This window comes from Phyllostomus discolor, chromosome 3 (genome assembly GCF_004126475.2).
Source record: "Phyllostomus discolor isolate MPI-MPIP mPhyDis1 chromosome 3, mPhyDis1.pri.v3, whole genome shotgun sequence".
Lineage (NCBI taxonomy): Eukaryota > Metazoa > Chordata > Mammalia > Chiroptera > Phyllostomidae > Phyllostomus > Phyllostomus discolor.
In genome coordinates, this window is record NC_040905.2 from 36,894,700 (window position 1) to 36,913,705 (window position 19,006).

A 19,006-nucleotide genomic window follows, 5' to 3' on the forward strand; every position below is an offset into this window, starting at 1 on the left:
TGATATGGAACACTTTCATAAAGTGGTAGGAAAGCAATTTAACAATAGTCATGGGGGCATCCAAGTCCCACCCAGGCTACCGCTGCCCTCTAGCCTCCAATTTAGAGGATCTGGTGAGCACTGCCTCCGAGAGTATCTTCTTAATAGAGTTGTAGAGTTATCCAGTGGTGATTCTGGGGGTACTTTTTAGTCCTCTCTATCATCACTCCAAGGAAGTGAGGGGAATTGTCCCTAGGTAAAAATTTGGAATTGCTTTTTCCTCATATGACATAATCTAATAGTGTAAGTTCTAATGTTAACCCAGTACTTTGGACGCATGAATTCAGTAGGTGTTTGGGAGCTGTCCTAGGAGGTTAGTATCATTTATATTGATTTGCAGGTGAATCTTTAAAAGTCAAAATAGTTCACAAGTTGGGGTTTATATATACCTTCGTTTTTTAATAGAATTCAGTGTTAATTTGTCAGGATGTTGCTATTAGATGGTAAAGTCTCTGTTCCCTTTACTTCTTTCCATCTCTCATTTCCCTTTTCTTACACAGAGCTACCCCATAAAAGCATAACCTCGATAACCAATCTGGAAGGCTGGGTTGGACACCCTCTGGACCCTGTGGGCACTCTTTTCAGCAGTCTTATGGAAGCCTGCCGCATGGATGATGAAAGCTTCCCTGGATTCTCTGATTTCACAGGTAAAACTATTGACATTTGTCTCATGTGCCCTTTTTTCCCCTAAACTCTGAATGACTGACATTGGTCATTATTTTTCATCACAGTTTGTTTTATGAATCCATGCAGTTAACAATACCTGCCATTAGCAAGCAAGCGAGGAAATAGGCACTCTCAACTCTTCTGGCAGGCTTAGATTCAGTTGACAACATGTGTAAAGAACCTTAAGAATATTTATTCTCTGTAGTCAGTAACTGTACGTCTAAGAATTTATCTGCATTTATGATTATTTTCTAGCATAAAGGTATTAAAAAAGGATGTGCATCATAATGGGAGGGAGGAAGGACTGTCCCTTTGCTGCTCCCATGGCTGGGTGAGCTCCAAGGGTTAATTGTCTTCCCCTCCATGTGTTCTCCTGTGCTGGTTGCCTTCATGGATTGTGGGTGACCCGAACTTGATCAGGAGAGTGAAAGGTATGACTGTGAATGTGCTTTCCTTAGGAGTTTGATGGTTAAAGTTTGTTAAAATTTCCAACAGATACAATAGAGATAAGAGAATGTTCAAAGAATCATTACTCTTGTGATAACTGATGACTTTTTGATAACAAAAAAGGACCTGGGTTACATGTGGTCTCTACTGTTTTCATTATAAATTTTAACACTATGATAAAAGTATGCAAACTTTTTTTTAATGCCAGGCTTTTAAGAATTGATAGCTATTGCAGTCACATAATTTTATACTTGTTTAATTAAAAATTTTCTCCACTCTTAAGTATTCTTAGTATCTTTTCTTAGATTTACAGTTTTTTTATTTTCCAAAACATACACATTTAGTCATTCAAGGGCATTAAAAATAAAGATATTGGAAAACTATGCACTTGTTTTCTGACCTTCTTGGAATTAAGCCAACAATTCATTTATGATACTGGGTAAAATAAATATTTGTACCTGAAAAAGTAGTTTCTGAACTCTGATTTCTTTTGTGACATTTTACAGAGAACATGGGACAGTGCAAAGGTCTGGAATACCAGCATCTACCTGCACACAAATTCTTAGAAGAAGGGGAATCCTATTTAACACTAGCCGTGGAAGTAGCCCTGATAGGGCTGGGACAGCAGCGTATCATGCCCGATGGGCTGTACACACAGGAGAAGGTTTGCCGGAATGAGGAGCAGCTCATTTCCAAGCTTCAGGAAATTGAATTGGATGACACACTGGTGAAAATTTTTCGCAAGCAAGCAGTCTTCCTATTAGAAGGTAGTTTAATAAAGAGGTTTTCCACTTTAACCAATTTTATTTAGGTGCTAAACTTTTAAGTTGGGAGTACTATAGGAATGTTTTTAATATGGTAGTTATCTTGGTTGGTGTGGTCAGTGAATGTCATAGGCATGTTTACTATCTAAATATAGTATCACTTAATAGAAAAACACAGATGTTTACATTTATACCATTTGACTTAGGTGGTCATATAGGATGGTCTATTAGAAATGAGCCCCATTTAATGCCGCAAGCTCTGAAAAGGACTTTATTGTGGCTGTGTTGTTTCTGAGATAAATACAAGTTTGATATTTAGTGAGCTATTGTTGGTAGCCATGTTCCTCTTTGCTTGATCAATTAAATAGTAGAATGGAAGTTGGTTGGCATTCCTCTCAATTGGCTATTACATGATGTCTGAGTTTTGAATATGTCATTTGCACAAGCTAACAAAGGACTGAAAGCTGCAGGAGTGAATAGTCATTGTTTCAGAGAATTCATTAGGTGTAGATTTAGCAAGTTCAAGTTTCATGGCCTCTCTAAGGCAAAGCATAATTTCTTCTTTTTATAAGGTTAAGAGCTAAAGGGCCTAACACATTTTGGCTGGCATGTTTTTAAAAATTTTTTTCTTTTTCAAAAAAGAAACAATAGTCAAAAGAAACTAAGTGTAATAAGTATAGTATCCTAATCTTTTGTGTAAATTTAAGTGGTGTCTAATTGATAAAATTCTATCAAATATATGTTTGCTGTTATTATGGAATTCTCTGTGGTTGATAGGCTTTATAAAGTGTGATATCCTCATCTTATATTCAGAACTGCTACTTATAGGGAAAGGATTTAGAGAAAATAGCATTTCAAAACCTCTTTTATAAAAAAATACATTTTACTGATTATGCTATTACAATTGTCCCAATTTTTCTACTTTTGACCCCGCTGCCTGGTACCCCTTTTCCTTCCAATAATCCCCCTACTTAGTTCATGTCCATGGGTGGTACATATAAGTTCTTCGGCTTCTCCATTTCCTATACTGTCCTTAACCTCCCCCTGTCTATTTTGTACCTTCCGATTATGCTTCTTATTCCCTGTACCCCTCCTCTTCCTACCCCTCCTCACTGATAACTCTCCTTCTGATCTCCATTTCTGTGATTCTGTTCCTGTTCTGATTGTTTGCTTAGTTTGTTTTTAGGTTCAGTTGTAGATAGTTGTTGAGTTTGTTGTCATTTTACTGTTCATAGTTTTGATCTTTTTCTCAGATAAGTCCCTTTAACATTTTTAATGATGAACTCCTTTAAGTTTACTTTATCTGGAAAGCACTTTATCTGTCCTTCCATTCTAAATAATAGCTTTGGTGGATAGAGTAATCTTGGATGTGTAGGTCGTTGCCTTCCATGATTTTGAATACTTCTTTCCAGCCCCTTCTTGCCTTTAAGGTTTCTTTTGAGAAATCAGCTGATAGTCTTATGAGAACTCCTTTGTAGGTAATTGTCTCTTTTTCTCTTGCCGCTTTTAAGATTCTCTCCTCATCTTTAATTTTGAGTGATGTAATTATGATGTGCCTTGATGTGTGCTTCCCTGGGTCCAACTTTTTTGGGACTCTGAGCTTCATGGACTTGCATGTCTATTTCCTTTGCCAGATTAGGGAAGTTCTCTTCATTATTTTTTCAAATAAGATTTTCATTTCTTGCTCTTCCTCTTCTCCCCCTGGTACCCCTATGATTTGGATGTTGGGACATTTAAAGTTGTCCCAAAGTTCCTAAGCCTCTCTTCATTTTTTTGAATTCTTGTTTCTTCATTCTGTTCTGGTTGAATGTTTATTAATTCCTTCTGTTCCAGATTGTTGATTTGCGCTTGTTTTCTTTCCTTTCACTGTTCATTCCCTGTATATTTTTCTTTATTTCACTTTGTATAGCCTTCACTTCTTCCTTTATTTTGCCAATGTATTCAGTCATTCTGTGAGCATCCCGATTACCAAATTTTGAACTCTGCATTTGATAGGCTGGCTATCTGGACATCATTTAATTCTTTTTCTGGATTTTTAATCTGTTCTTTCATTTGGTTCATATTTCTTTGTCTCAGCACACCTGTTACGTAGTAAGGGGTGGAGTCTTAGGTATTCATCAGGGCAGCACAACCCACATCATTGCTGTGTTGTGGCACTATATGTGGGGGAGGGGTCAAAGAGCTGCTTGGTCAGCTCTCGCCCTGCTTTCAGTCACTTTGTGTGCTGCCTATAAGCAAATTGCACCTTTGAGGTGCTCATTCGTGGTGGGTGGGTTTGTATAGGTTCTAGGACCCTGTGGGTCCCTTCAGTGGACTCTTCTGTGAGACTAGGAGTTTCTCACATTGCTGCAACCCCCACAGATTTTAATAGCCAGAGGTTTTGAGGCTTTATTTCCCCACACTGGAACCCCAGGTTATGTAGTCTGTCTTGTTCCCCAGTTGTTCTTCCCGGTTTATCTGCATGCGAATATGGGACTGCCCAGTCTGCCAGCAGCTGCCTTGCCACATGTCCTCTCCACCCTAGCTGCCCATGTCTGCCCTTCCTACTGGTCTGGATGAATGTTTCTTTTTTAACTCCTTAGTCGTGGGACTTCCATACAGTTCAATTTTCTGGCAGTCCTGGTTGTTTTTTGTTTTTAAATTGGCCGTTGTCCTTTTGGTTGTGCAAAGAAGCAAAGTGTATCTACCCACACCTCCATCTTGGCCAGAAGTCCCCAAAACCTCTTTTATGTGTCTGAAACTAAAGCTCTATTTGAAAGAATTTTACCAAATACATTATACATTTATATGTTTTAATTATTTTTTAAAATATTTTATTTATTTTTAGAGATGTAAAAGGAGAAAGAAAGAGAAGGGGGTGGTGTGGTTACCTCTTGCATGCTCCCTGCTTGGCACGTGGGCTGCAACCCAGGCATGTGCCTGAACCAGCAACCCTTTGGTTCACAGGTTGGCACTCAGTCCACAGAACCATACCATCCAGGGCTGCATTTATATGTTCTAGAAATACATTAAAGTTTTTATTTATTTTTAGAGAGAGGGGACAGGAGGGAGAAGAAGAGGGAGAGAAACATTGGCTGGTTGCCTCCTGTACTCGCCCTGACCAGGGTCCGCACCTGCGAACCAGGCATGTGCCCTCGTGGGGAGTTGAAGTGGTGACCCTTTACTTTTCGGGGCAGCACCCAACCAACTGAGCCACACTGGTCAGGGGTAGCAATGCATTTTAAATGTATTTAATAGTATGCTTAATTTTAGTAAAAGTTCCTATTATTAATTTTTTGAAGCACTTACCTCATGGTTTTTTTTTTTAAACATAAAAGCCTATCTTGGCAAATTTTAAGCGATCTTGATTCTTTCATTACTGTTTTCTTTTATTTTCCTCTGTTGAGATAATCAAAATCATAAGCCACAAGCTTTTTTTATGCTGTCACTGGCTCGTAGTAACTGACTTTTGATTTTCATTATATTGAAGAATAGGAAGAGGGTGTGTACTTTTCAGTGCTGATGGGGCCTGATATCTCTTTATCATTTACCTTTTTAAATGTTCTTCATAGTTAATACTCATGAATAATGTTTCACTGTCTCATCTTTGATTATTTCATACCTTCCCATTAAACATTTTTGTAAGCACTGTGCCTGTTAAGGAGTGTGGTTGACTCATCCCAGCTTTCTCTCCTTGCGTGACCTTGTTAGACCCTCAGAGAGTGGGTAGTGCAGGGCAGGAAACAGTCCAAGGGGGTAGTCAAGGGACCGACCATTCCTGTAAATTCCAGAAGATAAGTTCAGTCAACTCAGTCACTTCACGGTTCTTCATGTATTTATACTCTGAAAATTTCAGGGGCAGAATAGCAGACTCAGGTATCTGAAAAAAAGAGGAAGCAATAACCCTGTATTGTTGCTGAGTGTTAATTACTTCTGGCCTCAATCTTGGCATGTTAGAAAAGGACTTCTGGGGAACTTAGTACCAAATTTCAGTCTTTCATTATTCAGTACACTAACGTTCAGGAATTACACTGACTATTAATTCACAAATAATTCTGTGATACCTGACTGAATGTTTTGCTTGTTCAGAGATGTCATAACAAGTGTTGATTGTGTATGCTGTCTTTCCCTGTGGAGTAAAAAAAAAAAAAAAGGGTAGCTTGATGGTTTAAGGGAAACATTGGAATGAAATGGGAGAGAAATGAAGAAAATCTACAAATTGCTATATTTAGTCCTAAAGCAAAATAGAGTTAGTGTCTTAGTCTGCTGAGGCTGCCATAACAAAATGCCTAGACTGCATGGCTTAAACAATAGGAATTTATTTCTCACAGTTCTGGAGGTTGAAAAGTCTAAGGCCAGGTGCTGGCCAAATCATTTGCTGGTGATGTCCCTCCTTCTGGCTTAGCGATAGCTGCCAGAGAGAGAGAAAGAGATCTCAGATGTCTCTTATAAGGACACTAACCCTATTGGATCAGCTCCCCACCCACCCTTCAACCTTCATTACTTTCCTGAAGGCCCCTTTCTGCAAATGCAGTTGTATTGGGAGTTGGGACTTCAAAAGTATTGAATCAGGGTGGAAGATACATTCAGTTCATAATAATAACCTGAATAATTTGGCCTCATTATATTAACTAAGGGTGGATCTATAATGCTGTATTAACTTTTGAAGAATATCAAAACATTAAAACATTTTAAAATAATCTTAAATAAAAGAAAAAGATTAATAGGTTTGGTAAAATTAGAAACCTAGGAAGGATTTTAGTTAGCCTAGGTAAAAAAAAAAAAGGTCGTCTAATATATGATTTCCCAAGTACTTAAATAATGAACAGTTAAAAGATACTAACCAAAAATAAAACAATGAAATTTAAAAATGACTCGTATTAAAATGATCTATAATATATAATGTTCCTACCCCATGCCTAGTTCAGTAACTCCTCTCACCATTTCTTCTGAACAGCATTTCTTGCATTCTAAGCTCTTCGCCAGACTGATTTTTCTCATGGAAAACAAATGTATTATATCCTCTGAGCAGTAGTATTATGGTTCATAATTGTAAACAGATTTTACCCAGAGGTGACATGGAAACTAATTTATTAAACACCTTACAGTAACTAAACCTCTGGGTGCGTAAGTGGAAAGTAGTTGAACTAACCACTGTGGTTTCCTTTCAAAATTTATTTTAAAAGTCTGTTATCACCCTTCTTAGGGCAGCACTCAGAGGACGCAGGGGAAGTCAGCTTTGCCTCCATCCTTGTCATAACTTACTAAAGAATGAATTTTGACAGCCTAAATGTAATTTTCCTTTTAAAATTGGTCTTTGGGAGCCCAAAAAGTGGTAAATTTCCAGTTACTTTAATTTTGTTTTGTTTTGTTTTTGCCTATGGTGAGTATCAGATGGGTGAACTTATCCTTTTATTTATTAATCAGTTTCTGAGAATCAGTATTTATTTCAGCTTATTAGAAGCAACAGTGTTTAAAGTCTTGTACTAGCATTTGTGATTCAGAGCCCTCCCCCATCCCATCAGAGCACTCTTTTCTGGAAACCCAGCTTGTCCATACCCCTAAAGGCTTGACTGGGTCTGGGAGCAGGTTCTAGCGTTAAAGCTGCAGGGTCATCAGTGCCGATGAAAATCCGGGTGCTGAGATACACACACTGACAGGATGTTTCTTGAATTCAGTGAGGTTTTATGCATCTGAAGGTTTCTTTCTCTGAAGCGGTTAGAATGTGAAAAGGCTCTGCCCCTTAGTTCTGTGATTCTCATTTTAACTGGGGTCCAGTTAGGGGGTTGTTGCTGAAGTAAATTCGATATTGGATACTATGCCCTGCAGAAAACATTTTTTACTAAGAATTTGTATTCTTTTCTACTGTGTCGCTTAGATTACATTCTTAACTAGATTAGCTTGTATATGTTACAACTTTGCATAACAATTTTAAGATATACATTACAAGAAGTCTTAGTTCCTTTTTTAGGAATTTAAAATGTGTATGCTCTCTTCCCACAGCCGGACCATATAGTGGTTTAGGCGAAATAATCCACCGCGAGAGCGTTCCAATGCACACATTTGCCAAGTATCTCTTCACCTCCCTCCTACCTCATGATGCTGAATTGGCATACAAAATTGCACTGAGAGCAATGCGGTACGTATTCACAGCCCAGCAGGGCAGACGCAATGCAAATTCCCCACTGGGACAAATGCTGTTAACTGGTTCTTGTTCATTCATGTTTCCTGTAGGCAGCAGGAAGTCTAAAGAACCCACTTAGTTTTATACTCCTTGGATTGTCTAGAGGTTAGCTTGTTGGCTCATTTGGCTCCTGTTTTAAAGTGAAGGAAGAATGGTGTCCTTCACTGTCATGTCACCTTCATGCTCATGGTGGCTTTTTCCTACTTTTTCTTGAAGCTAGAATTTGGGAATAGACGACAATTTCAGGCCAAGTTTAACCATATGGCAGCAACAGTTGAAATCTTCCTAAATAATGAGTTATTTTGGAAAAATTAGATTTTTCAAACAGTGGTAAATATAAGTGTACTTGACTGCATGTAATAATTGAGGGATCCCCCCACACTGGCTGTGATTTCACATTCCATCCATAGTGCGGGAAGGCCATTGTGTCGCCCACTTGCCCTTGGGCTCCCGTGGAGGGTGACAGGAGATGGAACCTGTACTGAGTATTGAAGACCCACTGTCAGCAGTCTTCCAGGGGCTGCTCACCTCAGCTCTGACCACCTCCATATCCTCTGCAGCCCCTCCTCTTCAGTAACAGCAGCTGGAGTACATTGTTTCTGCCGCTGACCTTTCTGTTCTCATTTCCTTTTAAAAGTCAGGTCACCAAATTATAATTTTTATCGTGAATTTGTTCTTGGTAATTTTTTAGTGAATTCAACATTGTATTTGTTAGTCTTAGTTGTAGCGTAGTAAACTCTAAGGGCATGAAAGGAATATCCATCCACCTTTCTTAAAACAGGAACTTTTTCCTTTAAGAAATCAAAACACTTCTGTGTTAAAGTGCAGATTAAACAAACCCCTTTGTAGCCACCTACAGACAAATGATGAACATACCTAAAAACTTGAGGTGCTAGAGAATAGTTTGATCCTGTAGAAGCTTTTCATCAAAGGTTGCGTATGTCTGCAACCAGTATAGTGAATTCAAAAACAAATTCTTGCCTTTTTATGTGTGTAGCTAGTCTCTCAGAAGGTCTCTTGTATGCAGTGATGGGGGGCGGGTGTGTATGTGCGTTCCTGGGTGTCAGTGTATTTTGAGGCTGACACCTTTTTATTTGACATGCTTTTCCTTGGCAACATGAAATCTCATTTACCTATCAGAGAAACCTTACATGTTATCTCTTGTCTATTTTTAAAATATCAAAAACTAAACTAAAAACTAACAAAAGTTCCCCACCAAATGATTTTATACGACTTGGTTTGTATTTTAAAACGCAATTGTATTTCTATTCCCATTTTTGGAAGCTGAAATAGAAATTGTCAGATGAAGACAGATGCTCGGCTCTATACCTATTCAGATCTAAGAATTCTGCTCCAGTGTAAAGGGAAGGATGCCGATGTTATGATGCCACTAGATGCTATGACCACTGTCAAGTTTAAGAGTAAAATAGTATAACGTTTTTCTTTGGATCTGGCTAATGTGAAGCTATCTGTCAGGTAGAAAGGCTTGCTTTTATAACCCTCAGAAAGTCACTCATGTTTGCCCTTGCTTGCCACCCACACAGTTTTTGTTCATGGGATAGAAGCAGGGCACAGGGGAATTGCTTTTCCACCTTTTCTCTTCTGCCTGCCATGACTCCCCCAGTTGAAGGACTGTCGTGGGAGGTGGTGTGACCTCTAGAGCATCTCAGGGCAGCCAGGGGAACAGGAAGGAGAAGGAACTTGCAGCTTACTTGCTTCTTCATCCTTCTGGAAGTAGGGGTGGTGGCCTGGGGAGGGGTGTTTTCAGCATTCATTTTTGCAGCTTCCCAGGCGTGTTAACTTGTTTTTACTGCAACTACTCTGGAAAAGATCTGCCTGATAATTATAGGGATATTCTGATTTTTTTTCAAGCTAAATAGCAACCCCACCAAAATTATTACTTAATTGCCTCCCTTGCCACCCTCTAATGCTAATATCTCTGTCCATAGTTAAAAAGGAAACTGAAGGAGGCATTTGGCTTACCAGGGCAGTAACCACTCTTGGGTGGAGCCCCAAGGCTAGCCTCACACCCTTACCCTGCTTACTCCTCTTTATCCCCAGCTCTTATTTCAGTCCTAACACTGGTGAACTTGAGTGAAGGTCAGTGTTTTGATGATGATGATTGTAAAAGAATTACTGCAGTTTTAGCTACTGTACTAATCTCTTTGGTGTTTACATTTGGAGGAGATCACTAAGCATATGCTTTGTTTTTAATAAACTCCTTTATTTGTCAGCATAATCAAAAGATTGACTGGAATGAGAAATCACACCGAATTTATTATAAGACAGTCAAGGGACAAATACTTAAATGATTTGCACTTATCATCTTCTGATATGATCGATAGAACATTCTCTAACTACAGATTCCTGAAGTAGTAAGGAACTAACTTTTCTGAAAGTATGAATAATGGAAAGGAAGTCATTTTTATTTTACTTCTTTTATTTTGTATTTTAGTAAGATAAGCTTATGCATCTCAGCTATCCACTGATCCCTGTTATCATCTCAGTCTTAATATTCACTTCACTGTCCATTTTCTGTTGACTTGTATTTTTTTAATGAGTGGTAAGATTTAAAAATTTCAAAGTAGGTAAACATCAAGACTGAGTTTCAAAAGTCATTATTACATATTTTAATTTCCTTGAATTTTGCAAGTTTCTGAATGATATTAAAGAAAGGAAATTTCTTAGGTTTGGGTAATGAGCAATTAACGAGGCAACTTTGGCATCAGACAACAGAGAGTGGCTGTACCAGCTCTTCCTGCACCAGGGACCTGAGCATTTCTCCCAGCATCTACCCACTCCTCTGGCTACTGGCCAGTCCCTGTGGCCAAGGTGATAGACAAGTAATAACTAGGAGCCACCTGCCCTGTCTCTTCTCATTACAGGTTACTAGTATTGGAATCTACTGCTCCAACAGGAGACCTTACCCGCCCCCACCACATTGCGTCAGTTGTTCCCAACCGATACCCTCGTTGGTTCACTCTGAGCCACATAGAATCCCAGCAGTGTGAGCTGGCATCCACCATGCTAACTGCAGCCAAAGGTACTGGACTGCCCTGGGGCCTCGTGATTGTTTTGTTAGTTTGCCTTTTTTTTTAAGGGTCGTGTTTGCTATCCAATTCTCAATGGTAGTGCTAATATTGGGTTGTAGGGTGTTAGGTGTTAACTTATGAGGCAAAACAGGTGTTACTCATTTGAGCCTGGCATTTCCCTCATTTAGCTGCATCATTAAACATGCTGCTGGCAGAGTTCAGGTTTAGTTACCACACCATGTCAGTGGTTGTTGAGATTCGGAGGCACATTAAAAAGTTAGGTTATGTTTTTGTTTTTGTTTTTGTTTTTTTTACCTCCATGAAATATTCAGCAAAAATTCTTAAGTAGAAACTAGGAGAGCTATCTGTTGTCTCCTGTTGGTTCTGGGTCACAGGTGTCTTTGGTCATCGAGGGTGTGTCTTGGTGTTTCTTTTTTTTGTGGAGCTGAAATTCATACACGTAACAGCCACTCTGGGGCTACTTAGTTATGTCTGTGTCTGTGCCCACTGTGACCATTTCTGTTAATTCACTTGTGCTTTATGTTTTATTTTGTTCTCCTTTTTACCTTCCTTTGTGTGTGTGTGTTTGGTATGATTTGTTTGTCTGTTTTGCTTTGATTTGATTTGGTTTTTCCTTGTTCGTTGCAGGCGATGTTCGGAGGCTGGAAACAGTATTAGAATCCATTCAGAAAAACATCCACTCCTCATCCCACATCTTCAAGCTTGCCCAAGATGCATTTAAAATAGCAACACTCATGGACAGTTTGCCAGACATTACCCTTTTGAAAGTGTCTCTGGAGCTGGGCCTGCAGGTACGCGACTGGTGGTCTTCCCTGGGGTACCACGGACCGCTAAATACAGGCACCATCTGAGGGTTGTTTCTGTGTGTTTGTTTGGGTTTGTTTAGTGCAGGTAAATGAGTTCAGTGCACAAACCTGTCAGACTTTCAGGAGAGCCCTGTGCTTCAGCCCCAACTGAACTGGCTGCTGCCTGAGGCACAGGGACTGGATTTACATTTAGAAGCCTGATTGTGTCTTTCAAATTTAAAAAATTCCTTTTCTTTTTAAAAAATATTTTATTTACTTATTTTTAGAGAGGGAAGGGAGAGAGAGAGAGAGAGAAACATCAATGTGCGGTTGCTGGGGGCCATGGCCTGCAACCCAGGCATGTACCCTGGCTGGGAATCAAACCTGCGACACTTTGGTTCACAGCCCGCGCTCAATATACTGAGCTACGCCAGCCAGAGAAAAAATTCCTTTTCTTAATTATAGGCTTAACGTCACCATTTCTCCTTTAATGAAGGGAGAGGAATTATTGCTCATAAGAGACTTAAATAAAGCTACCGTGTATAATAAAGATTCCGTTGTTAGAGGTAAATTTTTAGAGGAAGGATGAATTTTTATTGATGTTTCATTTTCATAATAGATGGGCGGTTCTAGCTCCTTTCTGTAAACCCGAGGAAACTCAGTGAAGGAGGAGGGGTTGGGCCAGGGTGCGGGGTCGGTGTTCAGGCCTGCTTAGACACTGCCAGGGACCTTGCCCGTTAGTTATGCGGGTAGAGGTGTGCTTCCTGACGGTTTCTGAAAAGATGACTTACTATGCAAACCAGGAACTGGAAAGTTTCTAGTTCTACTTTTCTCAGGGAATCTCTGTTTACATTTGCTTTTTTCTCCTCCATGAAAAGTGAAGAAATTGTTATCCTCTAGTTACTAAAAGTATGGGTAGTAGAATGCCTGGTTAGATGATTAATCTGGTTTTATAGTTGTGGATTCTCTTCACAGTGATTAATGAAGTTTACAGAAAGCACTGGATTATAAGAAAATGCACTTATGTATACAGTATGGTAGAAGTAGAGGGTATAGGAGAGTGATTGCATTTAAGCAATAAAATGACATTTCAGAAGTTTCTTTTTAAAAATTATGTTATTTGGCTTATTTTCATTTCTTTTGCCTCTTAAAAGCATAATGAAAGAAAAAAAAACATTAATACAAGTTTTCTGGTTATTTGGAATTCTGGCAGATATTTTGGATAAATGGCAGATTGCTGAGAACTTACTCCCTGCCCCATTCCTTCTGGGACCTGGGAATCAATCCCAGAGGGGCTTTCTAGGTTTCTGGACTTACGAACCCAGACTTTCTGAATCTTAAAGAATGGGGGAAGCAGGAACAGAGGGATATTTTATCTTGAGGTCTTTTATTAGAAAGTGAAAAACAATCAAATCACTGATGATGCCAAAGATGATTTCTTTCCAAACAAGAGCAACTGGAGATTGAAAAAAAATAATTTTTTAAAAATTTTTAAAAAAGATTTTATTTATTTTTAGAGAGGGAAGGGAGGGAGAAAGAGAGAGAGAGAAACATCAATGTGCAGTTGCTGGCGGCTGTGGCCTGCAACCCAGGCATGTGCCCTGACTGGGAATCGAACCTGAGACACTTTGGTTCACAGCCCGAGCTCAATCCACTGAGCTGTGCCAGCCAGGGCAAAAAAAAAATTTTTTTTAATAATTACTTTAAAATTCCTCTTTGCAGCTCTGAATGGGTAGCTCAGTTAGTCAGAATGTCATCCTGATATGCCAAAGTTGTAGGCTCAATCCCCCGTCAGGACACATACAAGAATCAACCAATGAATGCATAAAGAAGTGGAACAACAAATCAATATTTCTCTCTCTCTCTCCCTTTCCTCACATTCTTCTTCCCTTCTCAAGTCAATTTTTAAAAATTCTTAAAATAACCTCTTTGCCATCTGTGGGTTTCTAATCAGAATTAGTTCAGAGGAGCCTCAGAAATCTAAAACCATAGAATGTAAAGCTGGGGAGGAGTAGAGGGCATGGGCTGTGTTTAATGCCTCTCAGTCCAGGCCTCTGATTTCGCAGGTGAGAAGAGTGATTGAATGAGTGACTTGCCCAGGATGCCACGTTTGGTCAATGAGCCCATCAGGAGGAGGAGGAGAATGCGGACCTGCAGCCTCTGTGGCTGGGACAGGGCCAGCTGGGGTAGCTGGGAACAAATCCAGTTCTTAGGCAGAGCTTGCTCTAGATGTGGCTCTCCATCCTCCTGCTAGTAGGGAGTGTGCCCTGTGGTTTATACTTTGGAATGACTTGTTTTGTATTTCCAGTGGTTTGGGGTCATCTTCCAAAAACATTTCGTTAATCCTGTCTTTCTTTATAGGTTATGCGAATGACACTGTCAACCTTAAATTGGCGACGGCGGGAGATGGTCAGGTGGCTGGTAACATGTGCTACTGAAGTGGGTAGGTACACTCTGGAGGAGGAGCCTTCCCAGGTGCCTCGTGTCAGCTTAACTGCTCCTGGACAGATACAAACACAGTTTCAGTCTTTCCCCTTGACTTCTGTGAGGCTCCTGCCCCTTCCAGCAACCTACAGGGGTTCCCTTCACTCGAACCTTCAGTTGTGCAGACTTGATGTTGTTCCTCTTCCAAACTGTCAAGTACATGAGGCTCCAAACTCTTATCAGTGGAATAAATCAGTGAGCAAACACTCTCTATCCATTTGTTCTATCACTATTAAGGTGCTTTAGTAACTTTGTGATAATCAAATTTACCATTTTGTATTAAAGGGTATCAGAGTGAATCTCTGGAATCGAGACTCTGGAATCGAGATTTCAGAGTGAGTCTCTGGAATCGAGACTGGATTAGTGGCTCAGGCCATTTCAGTGAACATAATGTAAAGTTACATAGATGCTTGGAGTGTTTTCTTGATCATCTTAGGGCACATGTATCTAGCAGAGGGATGACAGCCGGGTGTGGTGTAGCTGAGCTCTCAGGTGGTGAGAAACTAGCTAGCCTTGAGAAGACCCCTGGTTGCCTGAAAGCTGTGGTTTGTGAGACCCATCAGCCGCCTGCTTCTACCCTGCAGCAGTCCGCCGGGACCAAAGAAACCTTTGCCTTCCCGGCGGGAGTGCCGGCCCAAACACGTGGGGCTGCTGGAACTGCACGGTGGTTCGGCTGACTTTCTGCCTGTTTGGCATCAGAAAAGGACACATACCTCTTGCTGAGAAGACACTGCTGCCCCAGTGTTTAGATACTGACACACAGCAGATACTGTAAAATCATTCTTGCTATTTTTTTTTCATTAATCTGTAATGGTTTGTTATTTTGGAAAATGGGAATTTGGTCTCAACAGAAAAGCCACGTTTAGATTGTTGAGGTGCTGCTGCGAAACAGCACAGACACACCCAGTCTGAAAGCTGCCGCACAATTCCCCTTGCCCTGAACCAAGATACAGGCCGAATTTCCCTCTGGAATGTAGTGCCTCTGCTTTAACCCACTCGCCTGTAGGGTTTCCTGCAACTGAGACATGGCGCATCTGTGTGCTTAAAATGGTTATTTAAAGTCTTTGTCAGCATTTCCGACATCTGACTCATCTGCACGTCTGCTTCTGTTGACTCTTTTCTCTTGAGCGTGGGTCACGTTTTCCTGCCGCTTCGTGTGTCTTAATCATTTCATGTCCTGTGTACTTTAAACCTACACACAAACACACACACCACATAAAAACTACCTATTTTGGTGAGGGTTATAGTTTTTCTGACTCAGCTTCTATAGTGGGAAACTGACAGGAAGCCCCAGTGAACTCATTAGCAAAAAGCCGTTGTCTGAAATGGCAAGCAGTGCAGTGCAGCCGAGAGGATTAGTTCTGTGTTTCTGCTTTACCGGAAGTTCATGTTCCTTTCACGCATTTACTGAATAACAGTCTATAATGACCTTATTCTACAAGGTGGTTCCCAGGCACATTACCTTACAGGATTTTCTGGCCTAACTCTTGTGCTGTGATGGTTAACAATGTAAGCATTGATGATACAGTGGAAGTAAGGCTAGACCTCTAAGCAGTGTCCTTGTCAGTAACTGGCATTCTCTGCGTCACTTGCAGGTGTTTATGCCCTGGACAGCATCATGCAGAGCTGGTTTACACTCTTCACTCCAACTGAGGCCACAAGTATAGTTGCCACCACCGTGATGTCCAACAGCACCATCGTCCGCCTCCACCTGGACTGCCATCAGCAGGAAAAGCTGGCCAGCAGTGCCCGGACACTCGCGTTGCAGTGTGCCATGAAGGACCCTCAGAATTGTGCCCTCTCTGCGCTGACCCTGTGTGAAAAGGATCACATAGCTTTTGAGACGGCATACCAAATTGTTCTTGACGCTGCTACAACTGGCATGAGCTACACCCAGCTCTTCACAATAGCACGGTACATGGAGCACCGCGGATACCCCATGAGGGCCTACAAGCTGGCCACCCTGGCCATGACCCATCTCAACCTGAGCTACAATCAGGACACGCACCCTGCCATTAATGACGTTTTGTGGGCCTGTGCGCTCAGCCACTCCCTCGGCAAAAACGAGCTTGCAGCTATAATACCTCTGGTGGTCAAGAGTGTCAAGTGTGCAACGGTACTGTCAGACATTTTGCGCAGGTGCACTCTGACCACCCCTGGCATGGTGGGACTTCATGGACGGAGGAACTCTGGTAAGCTCATGTCACTGGACAAAGCCCCCTTGAGGCAACTCTTGGATGCCACGATCGGGGCCTACATCAACACGACGCACTCTCGACTCACACACATCAGTCCCCGGCACTATAGTGAGTTCATCGAGTTCCTCAGCAAGGCCCGAGAGACCTTCTTAATGGCGCATGACGGACACATTCAGTTTACACAGTTTATTGACAACCTGAAACAAATCTACAAAGGCAAAAAGAAACTGATGATGTTGGTTCGGGAGAGGTTTGGTTGATAGAACTTGTATGAGTGGGGGTGGGGGTGGGGAGGGGAGGGATGGTTTGTTTTTACTTGAGCCTGCCTTTGTACCCTTTTTAACTTAAAGAACAGAGCCACACCGGTATTATATGTGTATAGTTATATTGCGTTTGCAGACTAAATTGTCATGTGAAAGTTTGTGTGTTCTTAATTTTCTTCCCTTTCTCTTTTACTTCCTTTTATTTTATTATTTTTCAATTCTTTTCTTTTTTTAATTTTGTATGAGAGAGGTTAACAAGGTTTGGTTTACACTGAGTATATGTTGTCAAGTGGCGAAAGTCCACATAGCTCTCCTGTTTTCTGTATACGTTCACAGCCTCAAAAAAAAAAAACAATTGAAATGGCTTTAAAAACCAAACAAAACACCTCCATCCTGTGATAAGTACCTCGAATGGATTCAGCTTTACTTCTTTGTAACTCATCTTTACATTTTCAGCATATTTAAACAAACCAACAAAATGAAATACTAGTAGTTAAAAGGCTGACCCACGTGGCTTTGCAGTGCTGTTCGTCCAGAAGCATGGCACACGATGCTTGTGCATGTGGAAACTTAGCGACTGTCAACATACATTCTCAGGGATTTATCAAAAAAATTAAAAAAAGAATGAGAGCATTTATTGTACTGTATATATATTATAGTATATGTCTGAATATTGAAAATATAACATTAACTAATTTATAAAAAATATTCTATGTAATGCAAAATACTTGAAGCTGCAGTAGCTTGGTTTTAAACAAAAACAAAAAAAACTGAGAAAACCTATCAGAAGGACTAAAAGTGCGCCTTGCTTCAGGGTTGGCTCAGGTGGCGAACTTCATGCTGGGCATCTATGCAGAGCCACCTTTTGGATTGCATGGTTGGACTGAGATCTATTGGGAGAAATTATGTATGTGTATATATATGTATACAACTTACGTATACATATATATATGTACACACACAGACACCAGACACACACATACCACCAACAAAAACAACCACTACACCACACATGCTTGTAACAGGCACTAGAAGAAAGAGGGACAACAAATACACAGCCAGAGCAGCAAGCCTTAGCATTAAGAATACACAGTATGCCAGAACTGGGGTTCGTGCCTCCTAGCCTAGGAAACTTAAAAGAAATACCCTTTTGACACAAACGCAAAATGTTTTCCAAAACAATTGACATGTGATACATAACGCCTTTGCAGTGAGCTAATAAGCTAACCTTTGTGCACAAATAACATTATATATATTATATGTCTATTCTGCATAGGTATTTTGACTTTGTGCAGGACAGAAAGTTGTGTAGGTCTGACTGTTCTACTTTTCAGTTTTCTTTCTTTTTTTTAAATATATTTTATTTTCTCTAGAATTACTCAAAACAAAAGCAGCCTTCTATCTTGCCTTGTCTTAATGCTTTAAAATAACCAAACTGGAGATCTAACTACCAAACTGTTCATTATATTATTAAATACCAACTTTGGTTACAGTGTAGTGTCTTTCCTTTAGCTGATGGTTCTGTAACCTTGTGCTTTTTAAAGCAGTTTTTATGTTTTGGTGCAAAAGTTGTCCAGTGTCTCCTGTTCCCTTCATTAGAGAACATGCTAGAGGTATGTTTGTAGGTATTTTTGTTTAGAACTATTTCATGCGCTCCATTTTATTTATTATAATAGGTAAAAAGAAAAAAAAAGGTTGTACTTCATCACCCATGTAAACATGCTCATGAAGTTGAAAGTAATTAAGATTTGATACACTGATATCAATTTATTTATGTAACTAAATCACTGTTTTATAAACTTGTTAATGATCAACAATTTTTGTTTTGATTAAAATTAGTTTTTTGAAAGTTGATTCTGCCTCCTTAATGGTATTTCTCTTACTAAACTGGAATTTGGTGATTACAGACCTGGATATTACTACATCTTCAAATGTCTAATGCTATGTTCATTCATCTAATAAGTACTTATGTACTATTTTCCAGGCCCTGGAGATAAAACAATGAACAAAACCAAACACCAGCGCTTGCTGTCTGCTTAGTGGAGAAGACAGACATAAATCAGATAACCACAAAGATAAAATAGAATAGCCAGTTTCTCTTCGGTCTGTACACTTAGTTATTCCTCCCTAATTCATAAACTATA

At 40.1% G+C, this 19,006-nt stretch overlaps 1 protein-coding gene across 1 annotated transcript in view; it reads left to right on the top strand.

Moving 5' to 3' along the window:
* Window positions 1–18,716, top strand: part of ZSWIM6 (zinc finger SWIM-type containing 6) — a 186,175-nt gene extending 167,459 nt beyond the window's left edge. The window contains exons 8-14 of the mRNA XM_028505947.2: window positions 540–686; window positions 1,659–1,919; window positions 7,899–8,034; window positions 10,965–11,122; window positions 11,760–11,923; window positions 14,279–14,360; window positions 15,997–18,716. Coding sequence (XP_028361748.1) covers window positions 540–686; window positions 1,659–1,919; window positions 7,899–8,034; window positions 10,965–11,122; window positions 11,760–11,923; window positions 14,279–14,360; window positions 15,997–16,859 — 1,811 coding nt within the window. The 3' untranslated portion in view covers window positions 16,860–18,716. The remainder of the gene's footprint in view (window positions 1–539; window positions 687–1,658; window positions 1,920–7,898; window positions 8,035–10,964; window positions 11,123–11,759; window positions 11,924–14,278; window positions 14,361–15,996) is intronic.
* The last annotated feature ends 290 nt before the right edge of the window (window positions 18,717–19,006 follow it).